At 40.7% G+C, this 21,298-nt stretch overlaps 1 protein-coding gene across 1 annotated transcript in view; it reads right to left on the reverse strand.

Moving 5' to 3' along the window:
- The window catches only part of tln2b (talin 2b), a 46,607-nt gene that overhangs the window by 24,205 nt on the left and 1,104 nt on the right, over positions 1-21,298 (reverse strand). Inside the window, exons 4-25 of the mRNA XM_062420549.1 lie at positions 20,889-21,044; positions 20,279-20,421; positions 15,534-15,661; positions 15,157-15,220; positions 14,855-14,959; positions 11,963-12,118; positions 11,078-11,179; positions 10,904-10,980; positions 9,573-9,756; positions 8,921-9,034; positions 8,417-8,525; positions 7,653-7,861; positions 7,327-7,425; positions 6,517-6,684; positions 5,880-6,174; positions 4,147-4,313; positions 3,143-3,271; positions 1,805-1,918; positions 1,490-1,603; positions 1,240-1,374; positions 881-1,009; positions 652-754 (exon numbers count right to left, since the gene is read on the reverse strand). Of these exons, the coding sequence (XP_062276533.1) occupies positions 652-754; positions 881-1,009; positions 1,240-1,374; positions 1,490-1,603; positions 1,805-1,918; positions 3,143-3,271; positions 4,147-4,313; positions 5,880-6,174; positions 6,517-6,684; positions 7,327-7,425; positions 7,653-7,861; positions 8,417-8,525; positions 8,921-9,034; positions 9,573-9,756; positions 10,904-10,980; positions 11,078-11,179; positions 11,963-12,118; positions 14,855-14,959; positions 15,157-15,220; positions 15,534-15,661; positions 20,279-20,421; positions 20,889-21,044 (3,000 nt within the window). The remainder of the gene's footprint in view (positions 1-651; positions 755-880; positions 1,010-1,239; positions 1,375-1,489; positions 1,604-1,804; positions 1,919-3,142; positions 3,272-4,146; positions 4,314-5,879; positions 6,175-6,516; positions 6,685-7,326; positions 7,426-7,652; positions 7,862-8,416; positions 8,526-8,920; positions 9,035-9,572; positions 9,757-10,903; positions 10,981-11,077; positions 11,180-11,962; positions 12,119-14,854; positions 14,960-15,156; positions 15,221-15,533; positions 15,662-20,278; positions 20,422-20,888; positions 21,045-21,298) is intronic.

The raw sequence follows: 21,298 nt of genomic DNA on the forward strand, positions 1-21,298 counted from the left end.
TGGTATTGCGCAAATCAACTGGGGCCAGCAGTACAACACTGAGAATAAACTGCAATGCTGAAATACCCTTGTTGTTTAAATAAATGAGTTAATATAATAAATATGGCCCTGCATGGGAGGTGCCCTTATCTTATTATACATAGAACAGAGAAGAAAAGCATCAAATTGCATCAAATTGCATTAACCAGCCAAGTGGAGCCATTTGCTGATCGAATGTTAAATCTAGTGAAAATAAGATTAATGAGTAGCTAGCAGCACCCTGGGCCGCAGCTTGAAGTGCTGCCTGGGAACATTCATTGTTAGAACTGCTATTCTCTATCTGTTTTCATCTCTCCTCCCCTGAGGTCCTCTATTGAGCCAGAATTGACGGCAAAACAGCCCAGCCATGCTGGATTCGAAGAGTTCAGTTTACGGCAATGGTCATGGCACGAATAAAGGAGTCATAATTTTCTCTGCCTGGTTTATCCTCACACTTGGCTACTTACTTACTTAATTTTTTCAATAAAAATTACAGTCAGCAATAAATATATATTTATTTTATTTAACCCACTCCGGCAATTTAACTACTTCAAACAGAAGTAAATTATTTAACTATATGAGACTTCTTAAGTTCTTAAGACTTGCTCTCTGTGTAGAATACACTTTTCTCACCTGTATAATGTTCATTGCCCTGTGCAGCACATGTCAGCAGCTGAGCCATAGAGGAGCCTACAGTCTTAGATGTACTTCCCAAATCCTGAGCACACTTCTCCAGCTGTGTGAGCAGCAGAACACACACATTTCAATTTCAATTAAAGCTGTGAGCAATAATTTAAACACTTGGATATCTACAGTATGATATTTCAATTCAGCTTGACAGTAGATATTCCTATGTACTGACCGTTTCCCCAGGAAGAGGTTTGAGTTGGTTGTCAATGACAGACATCTTGGCATCCTGAAGTTCACTCTTAAGTGTCTGTACTGTTTTGAGGGCTGAGTCAATTTCTAGGGGACCACATGCTTCATGGGCCTTCAAACAACACACAGACATAAATGTTACTAAAATGCATCCCATCCATTATGGTGAGCAGACAGGATAACATCCTATATGCTGCGCCTACTATCTCTAAATGAGATCAAAGAGCTGGGCTTACCCAAGTGAAGCCTTGTAATAATAGAACATTTCACAAGAGATAGCAACAAATTTCCTGCACCAGTGAGATGAATCCTGTTATCTCTCCTGGTGTTGTGTATTGATACCTTCTGGGTGGCAGTCCTGAGCTCTGCCAGGCAGGTAGCCAGGTTCTTGGCACACTGGCCCAATTGCATAGCAGCAGCCTGATCAGTCACCGTCGGAACTGCTGACTTTGCAGAGGTCACCATCTTACTTCCAGGCTGAAGGATAGTGACAGCACAACAACAACAACAACAACAACAACAACAAATTCATCAGCACTAAAGGAACAGTTTTTTCTGTGTGTCTGATGACAGAGTGTTTGATAGTTCTTACCTGTAAGAAGCTCTGGCTGGCCATGATGAGGGCAAGCTGGGCACCCAGCTCCTCAGGTTGGGCCTGGCTGCTCCTCATGCCCTGCACCAACTGAGGAATGCTATCTGCTACTCCCTGCATTTGCACAAAGTGGATGTTTAATATCTGCAGAATCATAACTGAAAGAGAAGCCTGACAAAGCTACTAAGGCATACATCTTATATGACAACTTACAGTACAGGCTATCCTAAGGATTGAGGTTTTCTGTGTAATATTTCAAAGTACGCTTTAACACAGCAGTAAAATAATACATGGAAAACAGGTACATGACCATACCTTGCAGCTGTGTACTAGCTGTTGGTGTGAGACTGTATTTTTGTTGGAAGCAGCAGCATTTTGGGCCGCTGCGATGGTCTGAGTAGCTGCAGCCGCCGCCTGCTTAGCAGCTATCTGCTCAGGAGATGCAGATAGAAATCATTTAGGCTCAAGTAAAAGAGAGTGACACCTGCTTAAGAGTAACATCTGCTTTTGCTCTGTACAGTATTATGCTGTCATGTTCTGTTTTCAGATAATTGTTCTAATTAAACTAAGAGGGGTCACAAACCAAAATATTTTGTGAGAAGAGGAAATGGGTGCGATTGCACTGTTCAATCTTTATTTCATAAGATGGTCAGCATGGCTTTCCCACTGCTATGTTTCCAAAAGTAAAGCACTAAAAATATACTGCTCAAGTTACAGTATTGCATAGGCACAAGACTAGCTTTGAAGCAAAGACAAGATTGAAAACAGAAGGAGAAGACATTCCTTGTTGAATGGATGAGGAGGCGAGGATGAAAAGAGAAACCCGGACTACATGATATTGTTATTCTGAGAGGAAAAAAACAGACTGCATGTAGAGTTGATATGAGAGGTAGAAGAGGCATTCTCTATATTTCATATTGTATATGGAGTATTGTATTTACTTCTAAAGGAAAGCATGTACACATCTGTACTGCAACTGAATGACAATGTGGGGGGACACCCAGGGGAACAGGTCAGGAGACAACAAATAAAATTAAGGGAGTCTTCAGTGGCCTAAATTAGTCTGTGATCATTTTGTTGACATGCACACTTGCAGATCCATAACACGTCCTTTAGTGGTTGATGGAGACAACCATTAGCACCATTACTGTGACCATCTGATGTAGGGAGGCAGCCGGAGATGTAAGCCTGATAGCTGGCTGATCCCAGCCCTGGGTAATGCATAGTTTATGTGCTTGGGAAATTGAACATTGGGTGTTTTGGAGCAGAGAGGGGCCAGTCATTAGGGGCAAACCGATACTAGGGGCTAAACACAGATCTTTACACTCAGATAGTACATTCACAGCACTAATGGGATTTATATCTCACTGCTATAGGAAAGATAAATAACACAGACAAATATACTAAATGGGCCATATTTGTACAAATGACTGCTGAGGCAATTCATTATTTGCAACCAGGTATGTTTTTCCTTTGGCTGAATGTCTAAACTAACCATTTATTTCTACAACATGTATACTATGCTTATACTACAGGAAAGGCAGAATGTTGGAAAGTTATGTTTGTGTGACATCTTGCAACACAGGGGAGGATTTTGTTTTGATCAAGGTCCGACTACACAAAGACGAAAACATGTTGACCTTTATAACTCACCTCCAGCCTGTTGACCAGTTTCTTCTTTATTGCATTCTGAGCTGCAGCATTAGTGGCTACACGTAACCCCTCAGCTGCTTCTCTGAGCCTCTGCTGCTGGTCCTCATTCTCTGGGTAGGCAGCCGCTCCCTGAGGGTGCACACACACACATAAACACACACACAATATCAAACATGCAGGCACAGATGTGCACATACAGACACATGTAATCATGACGCACATATACAGTATATAACAATAGCAATAAGACCACTGTGATGAACGTCAAACCACTCTGGTTATACACGTTGTACAATAGATGGTGGGAGGCATTTAGCTCTGTCTGCTTTCTGAAAGTTTCCAAGGAAACCGTCAGTGCAAAATTCCCACCTCCTCTTTGATAATGGCAGTGATGTGGTGATTAATGTGTCACAGATCAAAAACATCTAACGAGCCATAAACAGCGTTTCACTTGCCTGGGTGTTTCACACTGATAATATCCTCGACAGTGCCAGGGGCCTATTAAGACCCACTGATGCTGCACCCTTTTATATCGGATGTGAAATGATGGCGGTAGCTAGCGCAAACAGTAATGCCAATAAAAAGTGTATTCTATCAAATGAAAGCAGTACAGTAATTTGCTTCAGTTCATTTTTTAACACTGCATTCAACACACCATTAGACACACAACAACAGCATGGCAGTGATGCAGCTGACAGAAGACAAAAAAATGGAATAAAATGCACAATACCAACAGTTATCGAACTGATTGCATGTAATGAGGTTAAACTAATGAGAAATGCCTCATTATGCCTCAATAACCCTAACCCTAATTCCACTGCATTAATTTAGAATAAACTACTAATTAAGCTACAGCAAAGTAATGTAATTATGATGCAAAACTATTTGATTATGTTCTTAAGGTGAAGAATGTCAGTATATTACATTACTAGCTACATGTTTAAGCAAATAATCAATCATATTTATTGCATAACACTGTGAAAGTAAAGCTGTTGTACTCTTACCTTAGCAGCCTCCACCATACGAGCCGTGGCATCAGCCAGGAGTTTGGCTGCAGCCAGCAGTTTCTTGGAATTGTCAACATCCACCTCTGCCTCTGCATCAGATCTCATGGCATTGACCAAGTCAGAGGTGGCTTGGGCTAGAACCCGTGCCTGACGCACCATCTCACCTATTCACACACACAGAATGCGGATAAAGGCAATTACACAAACGTAATTCCACTAGACTAGTGGCACAAAGATGAGGCCACGTTAGGTGGAATTCAGTTTGTGCTGCAGAGCTGATGTTTGTTTGAAGTGCAGATTGTTGTAGATTTGTATCTATTTTGATAAGGAGGAGCTTTTTGAAAGAGACGACTATGTTATAGAGTGGTCATCATCCATCCAAACATCAGAATTGACAAAGTGTTTCTTGTGACACAGACATTTCCTAGACAAACAACACTTTTAGCGTCAGATTTGTGTCAGTGATGGATTAGCATGGCTACATTTTGACACGCATATTTTAACTACTGACAGCCCCTCATTAGTACTGATGTGAATAAGGGTGGGTGATATGGATCAAATATTCGATCACAGTATACCTATCAATATATGCTGTGATGTAGTACATTTCTCTCAACCAAGAAATTGCAGATAAAATCACCACATTGTATTTTTGTTTATGGGTAATCCTGTTAGTTTTCTAGTTCTAGTTAAATGCCTAACAAATCAACACACTTCATTACAAACAATCCTGTAAATCGAATACAGAGGGAAAGCAGTCCTGTTCACTGATTTGCAAAATTGGACTAACATAAACATCGATATCAAAGGTAAGATTATGTCAGTAGAAACTGCCTAATAAAATCATGCTTATCATCTCAAATTGAACATCATCATCCAACCCTGGTGCACCAGTAAGAAAAGTCTGTTAAAGTCCTCAACTTGTGAAGTCACATCATTATTTTTACGTTCATGCACTCATATAGCTAAAGGTTTCTAGTGAGTCATCCTTGCTCACACAAACGAAAGTCTTCAGAATACATGTAACATCTCCCCACACACCTGCTATAAAAAGCTGTTTCCAAAACACCCACCTCAGGCTGGAAATAACTCACCCAGAGAAGTCTACGACAAGACATTCAGGTGCTTTACAACCTACATCTTATGACCTTGGGAACCAACCAATACTCTATCTGTAGAATGAACTTTAATCACTGGATGCTGATCTACGGCTACAGTTTTTCTTTTTTTGTGTTGATAGAAGGAAAAAAAAGTTTGTCTTTCCAAATATGCCCAGGTCATGTGTTTCCTTTTAAAATTCAAAGCCTCCCTGATGCTGATTGAGACCAGATTTGGAACTCTGTAGTGGTTTTGGATGTCATGTTTCCTACAAACCCTTGAGAATTGGCCGGGTTTGGGAATTCTTCAGCCTAATGGCTTGAACCATAACAAATAGCCTGATTTTTTAAAATGTTTCAACAAGGTTTTCAAAGATCACTTAACATGGACACAAACATTGACAATATCTTAAGGCTCTCAGTGCAGACTAAACACACTAGTACAAGTCCAGTGATAGCAGTTATTCATAAAAGATTTTTTTTTTTCAGTTTATTCCTAGTAGTCAGTAAACCGATTTGGATAAACATTCTAAAGATACCAAACAACTTTAATTGAACTAGTTGAACAACTTTAATTTTTAATTAGACTTCACCCACATCCTTCTCTAGCCTTAACTGCTTCTTTATACTCACCAGCATCACCCATGGAAGTGAAAATGTTCTCTGTCACGTTCATGATTGTGTCTGTGGCCTGGTCATAACGTCCAATGGGCTCTCCACAGCTGGCATAGTGGCGGACATGCTGCAGCAGGTCGCTGAGGGCCTGGCTCACCACGCCAGCTGCTGCCCCGACTTGCTTCAGCAGCTCACCATCGTCGCTGGCCGAGCGGCAAGCTTTGACGCAGGTTTCCACCGACCGGTCCACCAGCTTCCCAGCCTCGACAAGCTGCTCCTGACACACTGGGGAGCTGATGGTTGGGCTCACCACCTGCAAATAATTGGCAGAAACTCAGATGAATCATAAGACTTCGAGACTATTTGACTACAACTACAGTTACTCTTTTTTTACTCTTTTTTTGTGACTATACACAACGATTTGGCCTTTTAAAGTAAAACATGGAACTGTTAGTCATTAAAACATAAAACAACAACACTTCATTCAAGATATGACACTAATAAATCAAAATGTTTTTGAATAAACAGGGTCAATATTTCACATTTCCATAGCATACTGCATCCAGTGTAATACACTTTGCTTGGATGATTTCATGCCTAGTGGTATGTCCTCTACCTGCTTGGCTGCTGAGATGAACAAGTTTTAGATCAGTACCTTGGTGCAGGCTACCAGCTGTGAGGTGGACAGGGCACACTGAGTGGCAGCTGCGATCACCCGGTTCTGCAATATGGTGTCCTCGGCCACCTGGGCCACATTCTTGGCCTTCAGGACTAACATAGCAGCTGCATTGGCCACTGCTTTGGCCAGATTCATCAGGGTGTCCTGCAACATATTAATCAATGTCCTTCACTGAAACACACCACAGCTGTGCACATGTGACTGTAGGGACCAGGAGAGTAAATGTTTTCAACTCATTCATTTGATATACTGAACATCTAATGCACCAGGAACAACAGTAGTACAACAGTATAAATACCTCAAGCAAGAGGCAGATGGTGAGTATGAAGTTAAAAGTGTTAAGAATAAATTATATCTGTGTTATTAGGTTGCAATAGTGTTACAAATTACACTGATCTGCATGCAGGAGAGCACTTTTGGCTCCAGGTCCATGAGACCGAGAGTGTGGATGATATATCAGCCCTATTATCCACTCTCACTTAAGAGACAAGCAAAATGGTACCAAGGATGCAAGAGGACATCATGGAAATAAAAAGATGTATATGTGGCATGTAAATTAATTCATTGGAAAAGAAGAAAAAAGGTAGATAGTGAAGGTTACAGATAAGGTTGTGTAAATGAATGTCTGGACACTGTCATAAAATCCATATAAAGTAACATTCTAATAATAAAACCTGAGGCCATTACATAACTATGTATTGACATTTTTAGAGGATGGCTAAGAAAATGTGTATCTTCCTGTTTGGCCGGCAGTGTCATAGGAACAGTGAGTGGGTGGTGTCCAACCTGGAACTTCTCATCGGTCTCGCCCTCCCCCATGTGACGGAGCAGATCCCCACTGGCCTGCCCGATGCTTCCTGCCGCAGTCAGCACCGTCTGTCTGGGCTGTATGGAGATGACATCACCACATTCATTACAATGTCCTGGCCTGTTCTCACAGAGACCTCCATGATTTATCTAAAACAGACTTCTGGATCAAAAATCATCCCAGAAAACAACTTCTGTAATACAGCTTCACTGGGATAACCACACAAAGAAAAACATGGAGGTTCAATACTGCATGTGTTTTTGTGGCTACTGGGATTACCATGGATAATCAGTTGGCGTCTCACCTCAGCTGCTGCAGGCTCCACAGATCTGAGCAGATCTGACACAGCTCCTGCCAGCATCCTGGCAGCACCCATGAGCTTGTGTCCACTGCCCACCTCATCGTCCATTAACGCTGCAAGCAGCTTGACACCCTTGGACATTTCTGTGAGGTTTGAGGAGATGGTGGTGATGGCGCAGCCGACCGCCGTGTAGTCGGTTTCTGTGGGCTCACCTGCGGAGGATGGATTGCTATCATTACAAAGTGCATCTCTACTCTGCATCTTAATTTGTTATGCTGCTGTCACATCGATTCAGCAGGGGCAGCTTGTGTGTCATATGTTGTAACACACACATCACGTGTCATAATTAGAGCCTATTTGAAATGGTTGCACAGAGATAAGCATGTTGATGGAGCAAGTGGCCATGAGGAGGAAAAACTTTGTATTGGATGGTGGAGGGAGTGAAAGTGCAACCAAACAGATGGCAAGGTGAGATTAAAACCCTGCAAAAAGCAGGCAGGAACTTGGCTGGAATTGTGCCAAACAGCATGGAGAGCAAAGAGAGGCACTGCCAGTAACAGCAAGAGTGATTTATCAGTAGCAATATTTATCAGAGAAATGAGAATTGTTCCCTTGTTTGAAAGAAACTACAACAATGTAAAGATAAACAATATTTCAGAACAATTTCCTTTAGAGATTTGTCCATCACAGACTTCATAAACCTCAAATTCTAGTGCAGAAGTAAAGTTAAACTGAAAATGATGTTTAGTACTCTCCTGGGCACTCACCTGCAGTGAGATTGACCACAGATGCTGTTCCAGCGGTGATGGCATCAACCTGAGAGTGGATTTCATGTTTGGATTCGTCTACTTTGTTCTGAACCCAAACCCTGGATGCCTTTCGGTGGAGGAGGAAAAAAAGAGCTATTGGCTTTCATCACAGAGGGTGATTCTCAGGTCATATAAACTTTCTTGTGCAGGATTAAAGGACTAGGGCTGTACAACACCTACGGATTTGGAAACACTCAAGCATTAAATACAGCCTCTATATTTACAGTCAGTTCTACAACCTAATTATGTTTGAGAAAAAATATGAACGTTGATGTGATGAGAAAGCTTGATTCTCTCTAAGCTGTCTCTGCTTTGCAAAATCAGAGGCTGTACTATCGGAAAGCACACATTCCTAAGTGTTAGAAAAGTGGAACATGAGCAGTTGCTGTAAATGAATGGGTGTGGAGGGGGAACTTTTTTTTTTCAAAACTGTGAAGTAAAGTAAGAGGAGAGGAGACGCACCAAGTCATGGCCGAGTGGAGGCAGATTATCTACATGTCCCAGGTCAGCCTGGGCCTGCTGCACAGCCTGCATACTGCTGTTGATGGTCCCCATCAGGGCCTGCTGGGCCAGACTCTGACAACAACAAACACCAGAGAGACGCTGTGCAAATGATCGAACAAAAGCAATCGAAATACATAGCACGTATTGTATGTGGTGCAAAATAGTGAAATTTATGCAATCTTTGCAATCTTTCTTTTTTGCAATCTTATGTCTGTAAACCACAGAAAACAGATCGGATTTTAGTATGAATCTGAGGAACATTGGGCTCCCTTTCTCACTTATAGCCCTCTTTATTTTGTTCATTGTGGTTCATTGTCAACAGCGGGGATCACAAACAGTTTTTCAAATACTGTAGATTGGATTTACATACATGTGAGAAAAATGTACCTCAAAACTGCGCTCTGATATTTCAAAAATCAGATCGTTGAGCACAGCAGCGGTGCTTCATTGTTTTCTCATCCCCTCGTGTTTTATTTTATTTTGGTATTTGAAATTGCACAGATTGTCTGGTTGGATGCTGCAATTTTATATTAAAATGCGGCATGGAACATTTGTCTGCGATACCATGTTTGCTGTTGCTTTGCTTGCAACTGAAAATGCTTGTACTCACCAGTGGGGGCATGTGACCTCTGTGCATCTGTCCTGTGGTGATTTGCTGCTGGGCAGAGGGCATCGTACCCATATTGAAGGTGTCAGGGCCACCGATGGACCCTGAGCGAATTATACCTGGAAGTGCTACTGACCCATGCTCCACGCGACCCACTCTGTTGAACTGCTGCTGCAGGATTGTTGACCTATAACAGAAGAGAAGGGTATGGGAAATGAATGAGAGAACAGTACATGTGCATGTGTATTCATGCACAGGATGCATGGAAGGATTGAATCTGCTACCTTCTGGTTGAAGTGTCCAGTCTTTAAAAGCCAAATGAAAGGAGCTAAATCAAATCAGGAGATCTGAACATATCCTATGTTTGGATAATTGTCTGGATGTCTAGACAGCTCTGCAAACTGATTTGTAGAAGTGTGTTAGAGATGACAATTTTCTTTTGTATTACTTGTGAGTGCATGTCTAAATTATGAATGCTTTTCCAAATGATAATGCCACTAATTTAGATGGCGAAAATTACAAAATTGTAATTAAAAAAATGATCAAGCTAAAAAATGTTCACAAAGGGGGTAGGCAATGTCAGAGAGAAAAACAAAAATTGTACAGAAAAATGTCTGTTTTCCTGCCCAGCCTAACAGATCCTCCTGACTCCATTGGTTAATTATGGCTTGTTTTGAGAGGCAGCAATTATGTTTTTGTGTTGAGAACCACAACATCAGTCAATTGGTCCGTAAGCAGCGGGAATATGATGCCCCATTCTGCCAGAGAGTGGTTTCACTAAGAGCCATGTGGATTTTCAGTGACAACAAATTTCTAAGCTCTGTGTGATAGAGCCCCCCACCAAACAGCAATAACTTAATTTCCATCAGTCCCTAGGCTACATGGGAAAATCAGGAGAGACAGCCACCAACGGGGAGATAAAAAATTACGGAACAGAGCAGCTTCCAAAAAATGATAGCTTAACCTGCGTGATATCTCAACTTCCAAATGATGCAGCTTTCTTTCGTGAAATGATATCATTTAGTATCTCTATCCCAAGTTGGGTTTTGTGTCTTGGTTTGCAAAAACAAAAATCATACAAGGAAGCACTTTAACCAATAAGAATGGTGTAAGCTCCAAATTCAAAGTGCTGTTATTGTGTTTAATTACATTCTTTCTCTTAGGGGTACTATGCTGGGCAGGCTGAAATGTAATTACATGCACAATTACACAGTGAGGTTTAAACTCATGAAGAATAACTAGTGTACTGTGTTCACTGAATCAGAATGGTCAGCACTACCCTACACTTAATAGTGCACAGACAGTAGAGTAGATAATACATGAGCGCTACTTACTTCTTTGGGGAAACCGATTCCTCCAGCATGGTGGACTCTTCATCTCCTTCAAGGCCAAAACGATCCTTACTCTGCTTCTGTAGAGAGAAGAGCAACAAACAGTGAAGGCTAAATGTATAAAGAAGTATTTGTATGCTGCACTCATTCAAAATAATTGTATTTTCAATTACTTGCCTTCTTAAGAATGATGTCAATATATCCAGCAATAAGTTGTGATATCTGCTCTCCTTCTGTAGTCTGAACAGAGTAGTAACTCTCCTGGTACTCTCCGAAATCCTTTGTAAAGAATTAAGGCAAAGCTGAGATATAGATTCAGGGCAAACCAAGTGTCCTTTAAGTATTTAAACATCTATCTATCATTGAAAAAACTTTCTACACCTAATAAGAGCCATAAAGTCTGATTGAGATGGGGGAAAAAATTACAAAAATGCCTAACTTGGGGTGAAATTATAAATAAACTTGGCAACACCTCTGTCGTTTCTACATTTCATGAAAAGAAAAATTGACTGGGTCCTACGGCACATCCCATTTCTCAGAAGAGTTGATTAAAAAAAAAAGAGAGGTAGTGAATCTCGAAACTGCTCACTTCAAAGCATTCTACAGAAAACACAAGAGTGAATATTTTGAGTTTAAATCAGTGTTGGCAAACATACCTCAGAGTATTTTCTTAACATTTGCATAATATATTAATCTTTAAATGTAGTACTCCTTTCCAATATGGGAAGATAACAGACAGTACTGTTGCCAACAGCTGGTAAAAAAATTGAAAAGGCTTACAAATTAATAATACACCCAAAGTCTGCAATTCTTCCCAAGGCATCTGTTGTCAACTCAGATAAAATAGCTGGCTAGTATGCTAAAACATTCACTATTGTAGTCTGTTTTAGGATGCTGTTTGTGCTGTAAACTGTAAACTAGAATAAAGACTGAATATGTGATGCAGAGTTGTGTAAATCATACCAAGCACAGAATAACTGCATATGTACACAGGATCAGGAGTGTATAACATCTGACTCTCTAAGCAATGCTGAGGACTTGATGCATAGAATCACATAGTACCAGAGTGAAGCTCTTGGGAGAGGCAGCCCATCTCTTGACTGTTGTCAGTGGCCACTCCTGCACCACATCCTTCGTCTTCTCCTCTACTCGCATCACTGACTCCTTGGTTATCCCCAGGAGCCGCGGGACCAGCTTATTTTTACCCTTCATCTTTTCCTGTCAGATAGGAAAACATCAGACAGCATTTACGTGGGTGTTAAACACCTACACAGATGATTCATTCAAGGCACGGATGCAAAAATCATTGTGCCATTCTGCTGCTACTGCTTTTGTAATACACATGCTGTGCCTGTGGCTTGAGGCCCTAAATGGAGGAGGAGAGGGGCAGCTGTGAACTGACCCAGCAGAGTTCAGCCTTGTTTAACTGCTGCTTTATTGAACAGGGTCTCCACAGGCTCTAGTCATTATCAGCACACCAGCATGGTGCTTCCACCGGCTCTCTGCCTGACCAGCTCTAGTGGCCTCCACTCTCAGCCCACTGAAAATCTATTACAGCTCACTTAAGAGGCCGAGCCTACACTCTGCGCCCCTCCAGGGGAGCAGAGGACGACACAAAAATTAGCAGTTTGTAGAGACGGGGGAGTTAAAAATTTACGTTTCATGTCTCCGGGCTATTGTTTTGTATCACTGGGTCAAAATGGAGAGCTCTGAGAATTACACAAAGTCCAATACGTGGAACAGCTTCTAGGCTCAGGGCTCTTAAATACAAGGACAGATAACATTATCCCAGTGATCTTGATAGGGACCCACAAAGGTTTATTAAAAACTTCCATTGTTTTGGGTTACATTACTTGAACGTCATAATTATCCATGTTGAATTCAAGCAGGATGTTAGATTTTCTAATCTTAAGTGGGTGACGGGCTATGATATTATTTTAAATTGTTTAACCTTGGTTAAGGTTTGGGAAAATCTGCTTGTGGAAGAAATCACAACACATCTGCGTGCATGCCTGCAGGCACACACAAGGTTCTTTACTCCCCATATACTGTACAATATTTCCATGTTTGTGAAAAGCTGTGAGAGCTCTTGGCAACCTGAAACCTGCAGTGATTAAAGACTGACAGACGAGAAATGAGGGGTTACAATAAACTCTCAGACTTTGCTTCAACAAACAGAGGTTTGTGCTTTTGCCTCTGCTAGCAACAACAGCAGAGTGCAACTGCAGTGAATTATTTAACAGTCTTGAAATCTCCATCACTACATTTCCTCATCGAACACAGACAGCGCTGGCATATGTAGGTGCACATGTACTCTTGCATACACATATTTGTGCAGAAAGATAATCTGAACCCTGCAGTCTATTTTAACTACAGGGCCAAACATTCCATTTATCATCCATTAAGAGCACAGCCCATAAATGCACTCTTCCTCTTTTGCCCTCTTTCCTGAAATCTTGTATCCAAATGAACTGCTGTCAGAGAGCTTTTATACTACCTGCTGGTGCGACTTCATCCCATTCATATCCTGCTCTTCCATTCCACTTGTGTGTTCACCAAGCCAGAGCAAAACAGAATTGCTATTGTCACAAGTATTTCACAGCACTGAGTGCGCTATTGAACGGCAAATGTACAAGCTTCCACTCTGAAGCTCCTAATTTTTTGTAATAATGGGCTTTTGGTATTTTCAACAAGCTTTCATACCTGTTTAACAGCATAGTGTATTTCAGATCAGTTTTTTAGTCACGTGTCTGTTTGCTACAACCAGGTGTATCATTTAACTGATATTGCTCAGTAATTATTAGGAAATGTTTGGTTCTTATTTTCGTAGCTTTGGCCACCATTTCTATCAGTTATGAGAACATCGTACTCACCAAGTTTACAGCCAAGATCTTCAAACACTGCAACATTACTACAACCTAGTCAGACAAGCTACAGACATACAAGAAGTCAGACAATCACACTTGTAAAAAAGTTTAGCCAGATTATATAACATTTTATTTGAAGGTTAGACCAAAAGAGAGCGTTCCTGAATTTTCAGTAATAACCCTTTACTGCATTGCATTATTCTGGCTTAGTTACTCAAAGTTGAACCAAGAAGTTGGTCTGTAAATTATGATGGACGTTGACAACAGGCAGTTTGGTTTTTACCATTAGCCATTGTTGTTCTTGCACATAAATGAACCTGGAGGTTTGTTTATAACATATGTGATTGTCTGAATGCTAGTGTTTTTTGCTGCATATGACCCCCCTTTTTTGCTATCTTAGACCTAGTCTAAAAATAAGACTAGGTCAAAACCTAGTATATGGCTGGACCATGTGAAAATTGTGGCTAATGTGTCACAGGGATTGTCAGTTTTAACAGCATTTTGGATGCAAATTCAGGAGGCCCATCACTGCCTGGTTACCACAGTTACAGTATAATCAGGTGTAACTTCAGAGCAGTTGCCCCAAACTAAACTGATAGAACAGCCTATATGAGTCGCAAGTTTTACCTTGTGTTTTAAGACTCATGTTTTAATGCTGTTTTTCATCATTCGTGATGTGAAAACATCAGAGAAATAAAAATTTGACAGCGCTGTTAGCCAAAGAGTTGATCACACTAGACTGTAGAATAGGAGATAATAGAGATGCTGGTACGCGTCTATTTAAACAGCTGACTTTTCTGGATATAACACCTGAGCTGAGAGCGTGCTTCAGGAAACACAGTCACTGTGCACCACAAAGCTATCCTCTACTTCCATCATCTCGTGCCGATTCATTTTGACACTCCAAACAAATAAAATCCCCCCAAAACAATAAACAATTTAATGAAATCATTAAATGGCTAAAATATCTTTTTAATGAATGTATGCAATTAGGTTATTGCAATAAACTGGTGATATTTTTCTTATTTTTTTTTTTTACTAATTTACCTTTTATATGGGTGTAAATTATCATTGCTTTAGCTCTTACCTTCACCAGGAAGAAGGACACTCCATATGTCAGCAAGGACCTGGCGAGCTTCACATACTTCACTTTTGCTTCAATCTCCGTCATCTCTCCACAATTCTTATGGTCCTGGACACAAAACAATGACATCTCCAGCTCCAGAATGATCATTACATCTTGTTATATACCTGAAGGGTTGTGATCTACAGAACATGGTTTCTATTATGTCAATTTATGCCTCAACAGAGACCAAATGACTATAATTCCCATGAGTCTCAAAGACACTATTTTTTAAATGCAACATTTCAGCCATGTAATGTACATACTTGGAATATTTTCTTCTCGGACCCTCGCTGCTTGATGTACTCCTTAGGTAGGAACTCCTTCAGGCTATGGAGATAAATGACATTTTTACATGGTTACTTATTTGAGCTACAGGCATTTCCTTTCCTATTAACATACCTCAGCATATGAGGTCATTCTTGCCCTACTGCCTACATATCACACAACAGTTGTAACAGCTGATATCACTCCTGAGCTTTCCAGTTGAGGAAATCCATGAAGTAACAGCATGTACTGAAGCAGAGGGAGATAACCACTGCACATGCATGGCTGTGAAGAACAGCCAACATTTGAAAGCACAACAGAGAGTGATTATAAAAGTTGGAGTTAATGAATCTTTTTGATAAAAAATAAAGCTTACTCCAGGAATCCGGGCTTGTGTTTGTGCTCCACATGGGGTCCAAACTGGATCTGAGCCTGGATCCCTGCAAACTCACAGGCTTTATCAAAGGACACAGGGTGGGATCCATTCAATATATCGTCCCTAGCCTGTAACAGAAACAAGTTGGTCAGAGTGACTGAAAGGGAGAAACACACATCTAGGAAAAAGAATAGAATTAAAAAGGCAGAATTATCCAAAATGCACCCAACACATCTCTGTAAATGAGCGCTTCATTGTGTGCTTTGATAATGTCTTCTGAGTGAATGACTATGTGTATTTCTAGAGCAGGGGCATCATAACTGAAACTTATCCACACAGGGGAGCCAAATGAGATTTGTTTGACAATAAAAGCCATTCTGCCGGCTTTCAAATGTAACTGCTTCAACAGTTTGTCATAACAGTCCATTGTGTGTTATTAAAAAAGAAAACAAATACAGAAATGCATCTCATTCACAATACCCCATCTGCAATACAGACTGGCCTCCAATATGTTGTTAAGAAATCTAATGACTGAATGTATTTTTTCGCTCAGCAGAAAAAAAAAGGAAAAAAAAAAAAAAAGGCTTGCTTGGTGCTACTGAGACATCACTTATGTTTCAATGCCTTTTCTGCCAGGCTATCTACATTATCTTTATCATTTAGGCAGATGAGCTGAGAGAAGCCTTTGTTGACATCTTTCAAATGGTTGTCAGTATGTGCTGTTTTCTCCAGGGGGCAGTCAGTTCTGCCTCTCACTCTCCCTCTCTGTCATCTCTGACTCTCTTCTCTTTCTAGTTCACTGCTGCAAAATTAATGGCTCCAAAAGCTGAGAGGCCTTGCTGACAGTGAGAAAGGCTCCATCAGTGCTTTTAGCATTAGCATATCAGCACACGGCATGGACTTGACTCATTCTTACGTCCCATTACATCAATGAAAAACTAAGCAGCAGCTTACTGTTGTAATGAGGACAACAATCTCCTCCACTCACAATCAAGTCCTTTCCCCAGTGCAATTCACAGTGGAGTACATAAGCTCTTAGTGAACACAAGAAGACACTCTAAAATTAGCCCTCACACATGCCATTCACTCTGGTGCACTCTGCTCACTAGACTGTAGTAGTATACTGTAGTATTAGACCAAATCTGGATAGTGTCACATAAATTGAGTCATTAGCGGAGGGATGAATAACCAGGTTTCTCTATGATGCATATAAACAATATCCTGAATCAAAGCCAGGATAAGACTCTAAACTGGGATACTACTCACTGCTTTGCTATGTGAGTGTTACCTGCAGTGTTTAGTAGCACCCTAAAAACGACCACCTCCACTGAAATCATATAAAACAAATACTGTTCTGAAATATGAGGAAGATGAGGCACTATTTAACCCTGCAAAATGTATGTATATTCAGTTTGGCTGGTGTTCATCTATAAATTACATTGATTATAAGATGAGATGTGTCAGGATCTGAGTGGCTTATCACCTCAGCTAAACAATTTTGTAGAGGAAACTGTTATTATTTAGTCCGGTATTATATGCTATATTCATACAGGTACAGTATCTCGTTTAGCCAGATGACTGACATGAGTATAATCCAACTATATTTGTTAACAGACGAGACAGTGAGACCAAACCCTGAATTTCTCTTAGCAAATAGGACATTTCAATAGAGTTGCATGAGTGGAAGTGTAGCACAAGACATCAGAAGCTGTGAGCGTGAGGCTACACTGAGGTCAACCAGTCCACCATGGCTTGTGCAGAGCACTGAGTATAATACAGCCATAAATATAAATGCTGACATAGGAATACACTAAGGCAACTAAACGCATGGAGGGTTCGATCAGGATGCTCGCTAGTAAGTCAGTGCATAAAGGGATATTAAACAGCTTCATGGCCTGCATGGCACAGTTTTATTCTGAAGCCAAATCCTACATTTTCTGAATAAATATCCTAAAAAAGAAAAAAATACCAGAAATCATCATTTTTAATCATCAACTCTTACATAACTATTGTTGGTACAAACATAATAAATGATGGTACTTTGTGTAGGATAACATATTCTGGGTTAATAAAGCAGCACAAATTCCTCATCTGGCACTGCTTTGGGATATGCCATCTCCTGGTACAAGTAGTGTATAAGTGAGCATAAATGGAAGCAATAGAGCAGTACGCATGGGGGTGATGCTATTGCTCCAGAGGTTTATCCCGTTCTTAACACAAATACATGACAGATAGGGAGTGGCCCAGTAGAGAAAGAGATTAATCTGTTACTGGCAGAGCTTCCAATATGTGAGTGTGTGTGTGTGTGTGTGTGTGTGTGTGTGTGTGTGTGTGTGTGGGGGGGGGGGGTTGTTAGTTTGAAATCATGGAAGCTTTAAATCATTAATAAACATTTGAGCTCACTGATGATTCGCAAGGATGCTCTATCAAAAAGAAAAAGGAAAGAAAAGACTACACAACTATAAAATCCTCATCTGCACAGTTGTTTTTAAAAGTAATAAGAAATGTGAATGATGTGAATAGGAAGCTGTGGGATTATTACAAACTTGAAAATGGATGAAGAAAATCAGAGGAAAAGAAAGAAAAGAGCCTGGGGTATGCTCCACTCTGCTAAAGATTTGGCCTTTTTAACACAGTGACAAATTCAAGCTACTGCCATGCGAAGAGGCTCTGTGATCTGCCTGTGTAACAATCTGATTCTGTTTGAGAGAGAAAGAGGAAAAGATGGATGGGGAAGGGCAATGGAGACGCATAAGGAGGCGGGGGCTGGAGGCGGGGTTGTTATTGTGAAAGGAAATATGAGTCTGTGTTTTGAGAGGAGCATGATATGCACTGCGCTGTAATGTGTGCCAGGGTAAGAGGGTGTGGATGTGTGCGATTATGTCAGAATGTGTAGGAGATGGAGAGGGAGTGGACACAGATGAACTGGAGGGGAAGGAAACTGAGGGAAAGAAAAATAGAGACCAAAACAGGAACGGACAGATAGAAGGGAGGAGAGCAGCAGGAACAGACAGAGAGGGTGGATGGCTAGATGGCTTTTGTGAACATATTCAGTAACTCCCAAGACAGCAGGGATTGAAAAGATGCAGAGAGTCAAACAACTATAAATATTTTACAACACTATATGTTTCTAAGTGAGTGTTCATTTTGCAGAGATTTTGTATTTTTGTGTATTTCTTCTATCTCACAGGGTATGTCGTGTTTATGCGTGTGTGGTCTGTTGTTGGCTACTTTTGGGGACAAATTTCAGACATAGGACTAGTTAATTAGGACAGTTTGCTCAATTGTGGACAAAAGCAGATTTTTGGGTCAGTGGTTAAGGTAAGGTTTAGGTTTAGGTTTAGGCAAGTAGTGGTGATGGTTAAGGTTAAGGTAAGCCTTATGTGTCTGCGTAAGTATGACTTAGGTTTCTTTCTGGGACACAAACTAGACTTATGACCACTTAATTGAAGATGGCTTCTGCATTTGGGGACAAAAGCTGTGTCCCCCATTGGTAAAATGCTGATTTTTGGGTCAGTGATTAAGGTTAGAGTAAGGGTTACGGTTAGGTGATCAGTGGTTATGGTTAGGATAGGTCTCCAGAAAATGAATTGAAGTCTATGCAATTACCCCAAAAGTGACTTAAGCAAATGTGTGTGTGTGTGTGTGTGTGTGTGTGTGTATGTGTGTGTGCGTGCACGCGTTTGGGTACTGCACACTGTGCTGTGTGAGTCCAGGAGTCAGCCCCCCCCCCCCCAGAAGTATAAACGAATTAACGAAAAACACACCACCTCATCCAGACATATCTTTCCAAAACCTAACTACATTTCTCCAGTTAGTCCATAAAACATCCACCCACCAGATACATACTTCATATTTGACCCATCGACTCACTGCCTCTCAAAACTCCTACCCCTTCTGACAATTATTTCTTACATCTTCAATGCCAGTGATTCCAGCCATTCAGCCTTTATAGTGTATATACTTTTTTACTTTATTTACTTTATTTAAGGTAGTAGTGGAGATTCCAAAGTTTACACAGATACTAAATATGTCAGGCTGAATTTGAGGATATTCCATTCAGTGTAAACATCACTTGTCTTTAATAAAGTATTGAAACCAGATGATAAATAAATTGAAGTAGAATAAGATATGTGTTACCTTAGAGCTACTTACAGGGCAATATAAGAGGACACAACTGGAAAGCTTAGTTAAAGTTACAACAAAAAACTATTTTCCATGGGTAACTTAGCAGAGGCTTAACATTTCTAAAATGGCTGCCATGTTTTTACATGTTGAAAATAGGGCACAAACAATTTTTTACTGAGTTTGCCAGACCTCTAAGAACAGTAGTATGGTGTTGCAGCTGTTTGCAACCTCAAGGAATCCTGTGAGGGACCAAGAGATACTCATCTTAAGGTTAGAGCCCACCCAAGGCACAGCAATGGGGCTGATTACCAAATTAATGTATGTAGATGAAAAACTAAACATAGTGTGCGATGGTGGGAATCATAGAGAGCTTTGAGATCATGTAAGAATTTACATCACTGTGCCATTGTATGACCAAAGAAACAAGTCCAACTAGATCCAAATTCATTGACCTGGCCAAAAATTGGATAACACTTCTTCATAGAGTAGTTACTGAGTCAAATTACACTGTCTCCTGTTTCTTCTGCAAAAAAAGTCATATGCACTGTAACAGCAAATAAATTCTCTCTTCTGAGTTTTTTTGTTACACTAGTATAAGGAGTGTGTTATAGGTTTACCTGAACATAGAGCAGGTTTAGCTGGACAGGGTCCCGCGAGTCCACGTTCTGGTCCGAATAGAAGAACTTGCGTCTGAGCAGCAAAGTCTCACTTTCTTCCACTCCCTGCTCTCTGAATGTCCTGCTGTGATCCAGCCAGTTCACTGTTCAATCAATACACACACTCTATTATCAAATGCAATTAAATGAATAGACATTGACTTAACAAAGATGTTTCTAGAGGAGGATGGTGAAACTAACCAGGCAAATGTGCAGACGGATCGGTTTAGACAGACAATCTACCAAATTAATCACATGGAAGTGAAAATCTTGACAGGGCACGAAAAGTGTCAAATGTGTTATTTTTTTTGCTGAAGATGGAAACTAGTTTTCAGCTACAGTTGGAGGGTGATTTATATATTCACATGTTTCAAAATGTAATTGGTGTCCTCCGGGCAAAAGATAACAGTGGTAATTCCATTAAACTTTGATATGTCCATGCAATAAATTAGACTTGAGTGATAAAGCACATGTCCACATGGTGGCGTTGAGTCAGATTTATTAATGTAAAAATAAGAAGCCATCAAGATATCACCGACACTTCAAGAGGCTATTGCAAGCTCGCACGTACAATCATCATCTGTGTGGAGTTTGGCTTTGAGCTTTTCCATTTTCCTCCCGTCTCGCAGCAGCAGCGTTCTGTCTTTCTTCAGCGTCCCTGTTCCATCCTCCTTCTTCTCCTCCGTCGTCTCCTGGATGAGGGAGTACTCCTCATAGTTGGTGATTCCTGAAAAGGCGAGCAAGTTAGCCAGGGAATTCTCAGAGATGGAGAAAACTTGAGTTGTGATAGAAAAAAAGGCGTCTATTTTGCAATTCTCTTTTTTCATCTCTCTCTCTCTCTCTCTCTCTCTCTCTCTCTCTCTCTCTCTCTCTCTCTCTCTCTCTCCCTCTCTCTCTCTCTGCTTTGAAACAGAAGTGTAGGGAAGCTGGTACGGAGCCAGCAAACTAAAATGGGAGTCAAGGAGTAAAAGAAGCCAAGCA

Source organism: Scomber scombrus, chromosome 6 (genome assembly GCF_963691925.1).
Source record: "Scomber scombrus chromosome 6, fScoSco1.1, whole genome shotgun sequence".
NCBI lineage: Eukaryota > Metazoa > Chordata > Actinopteri > Scombriformes > Scombridae > Scomber > Scomber scombrus.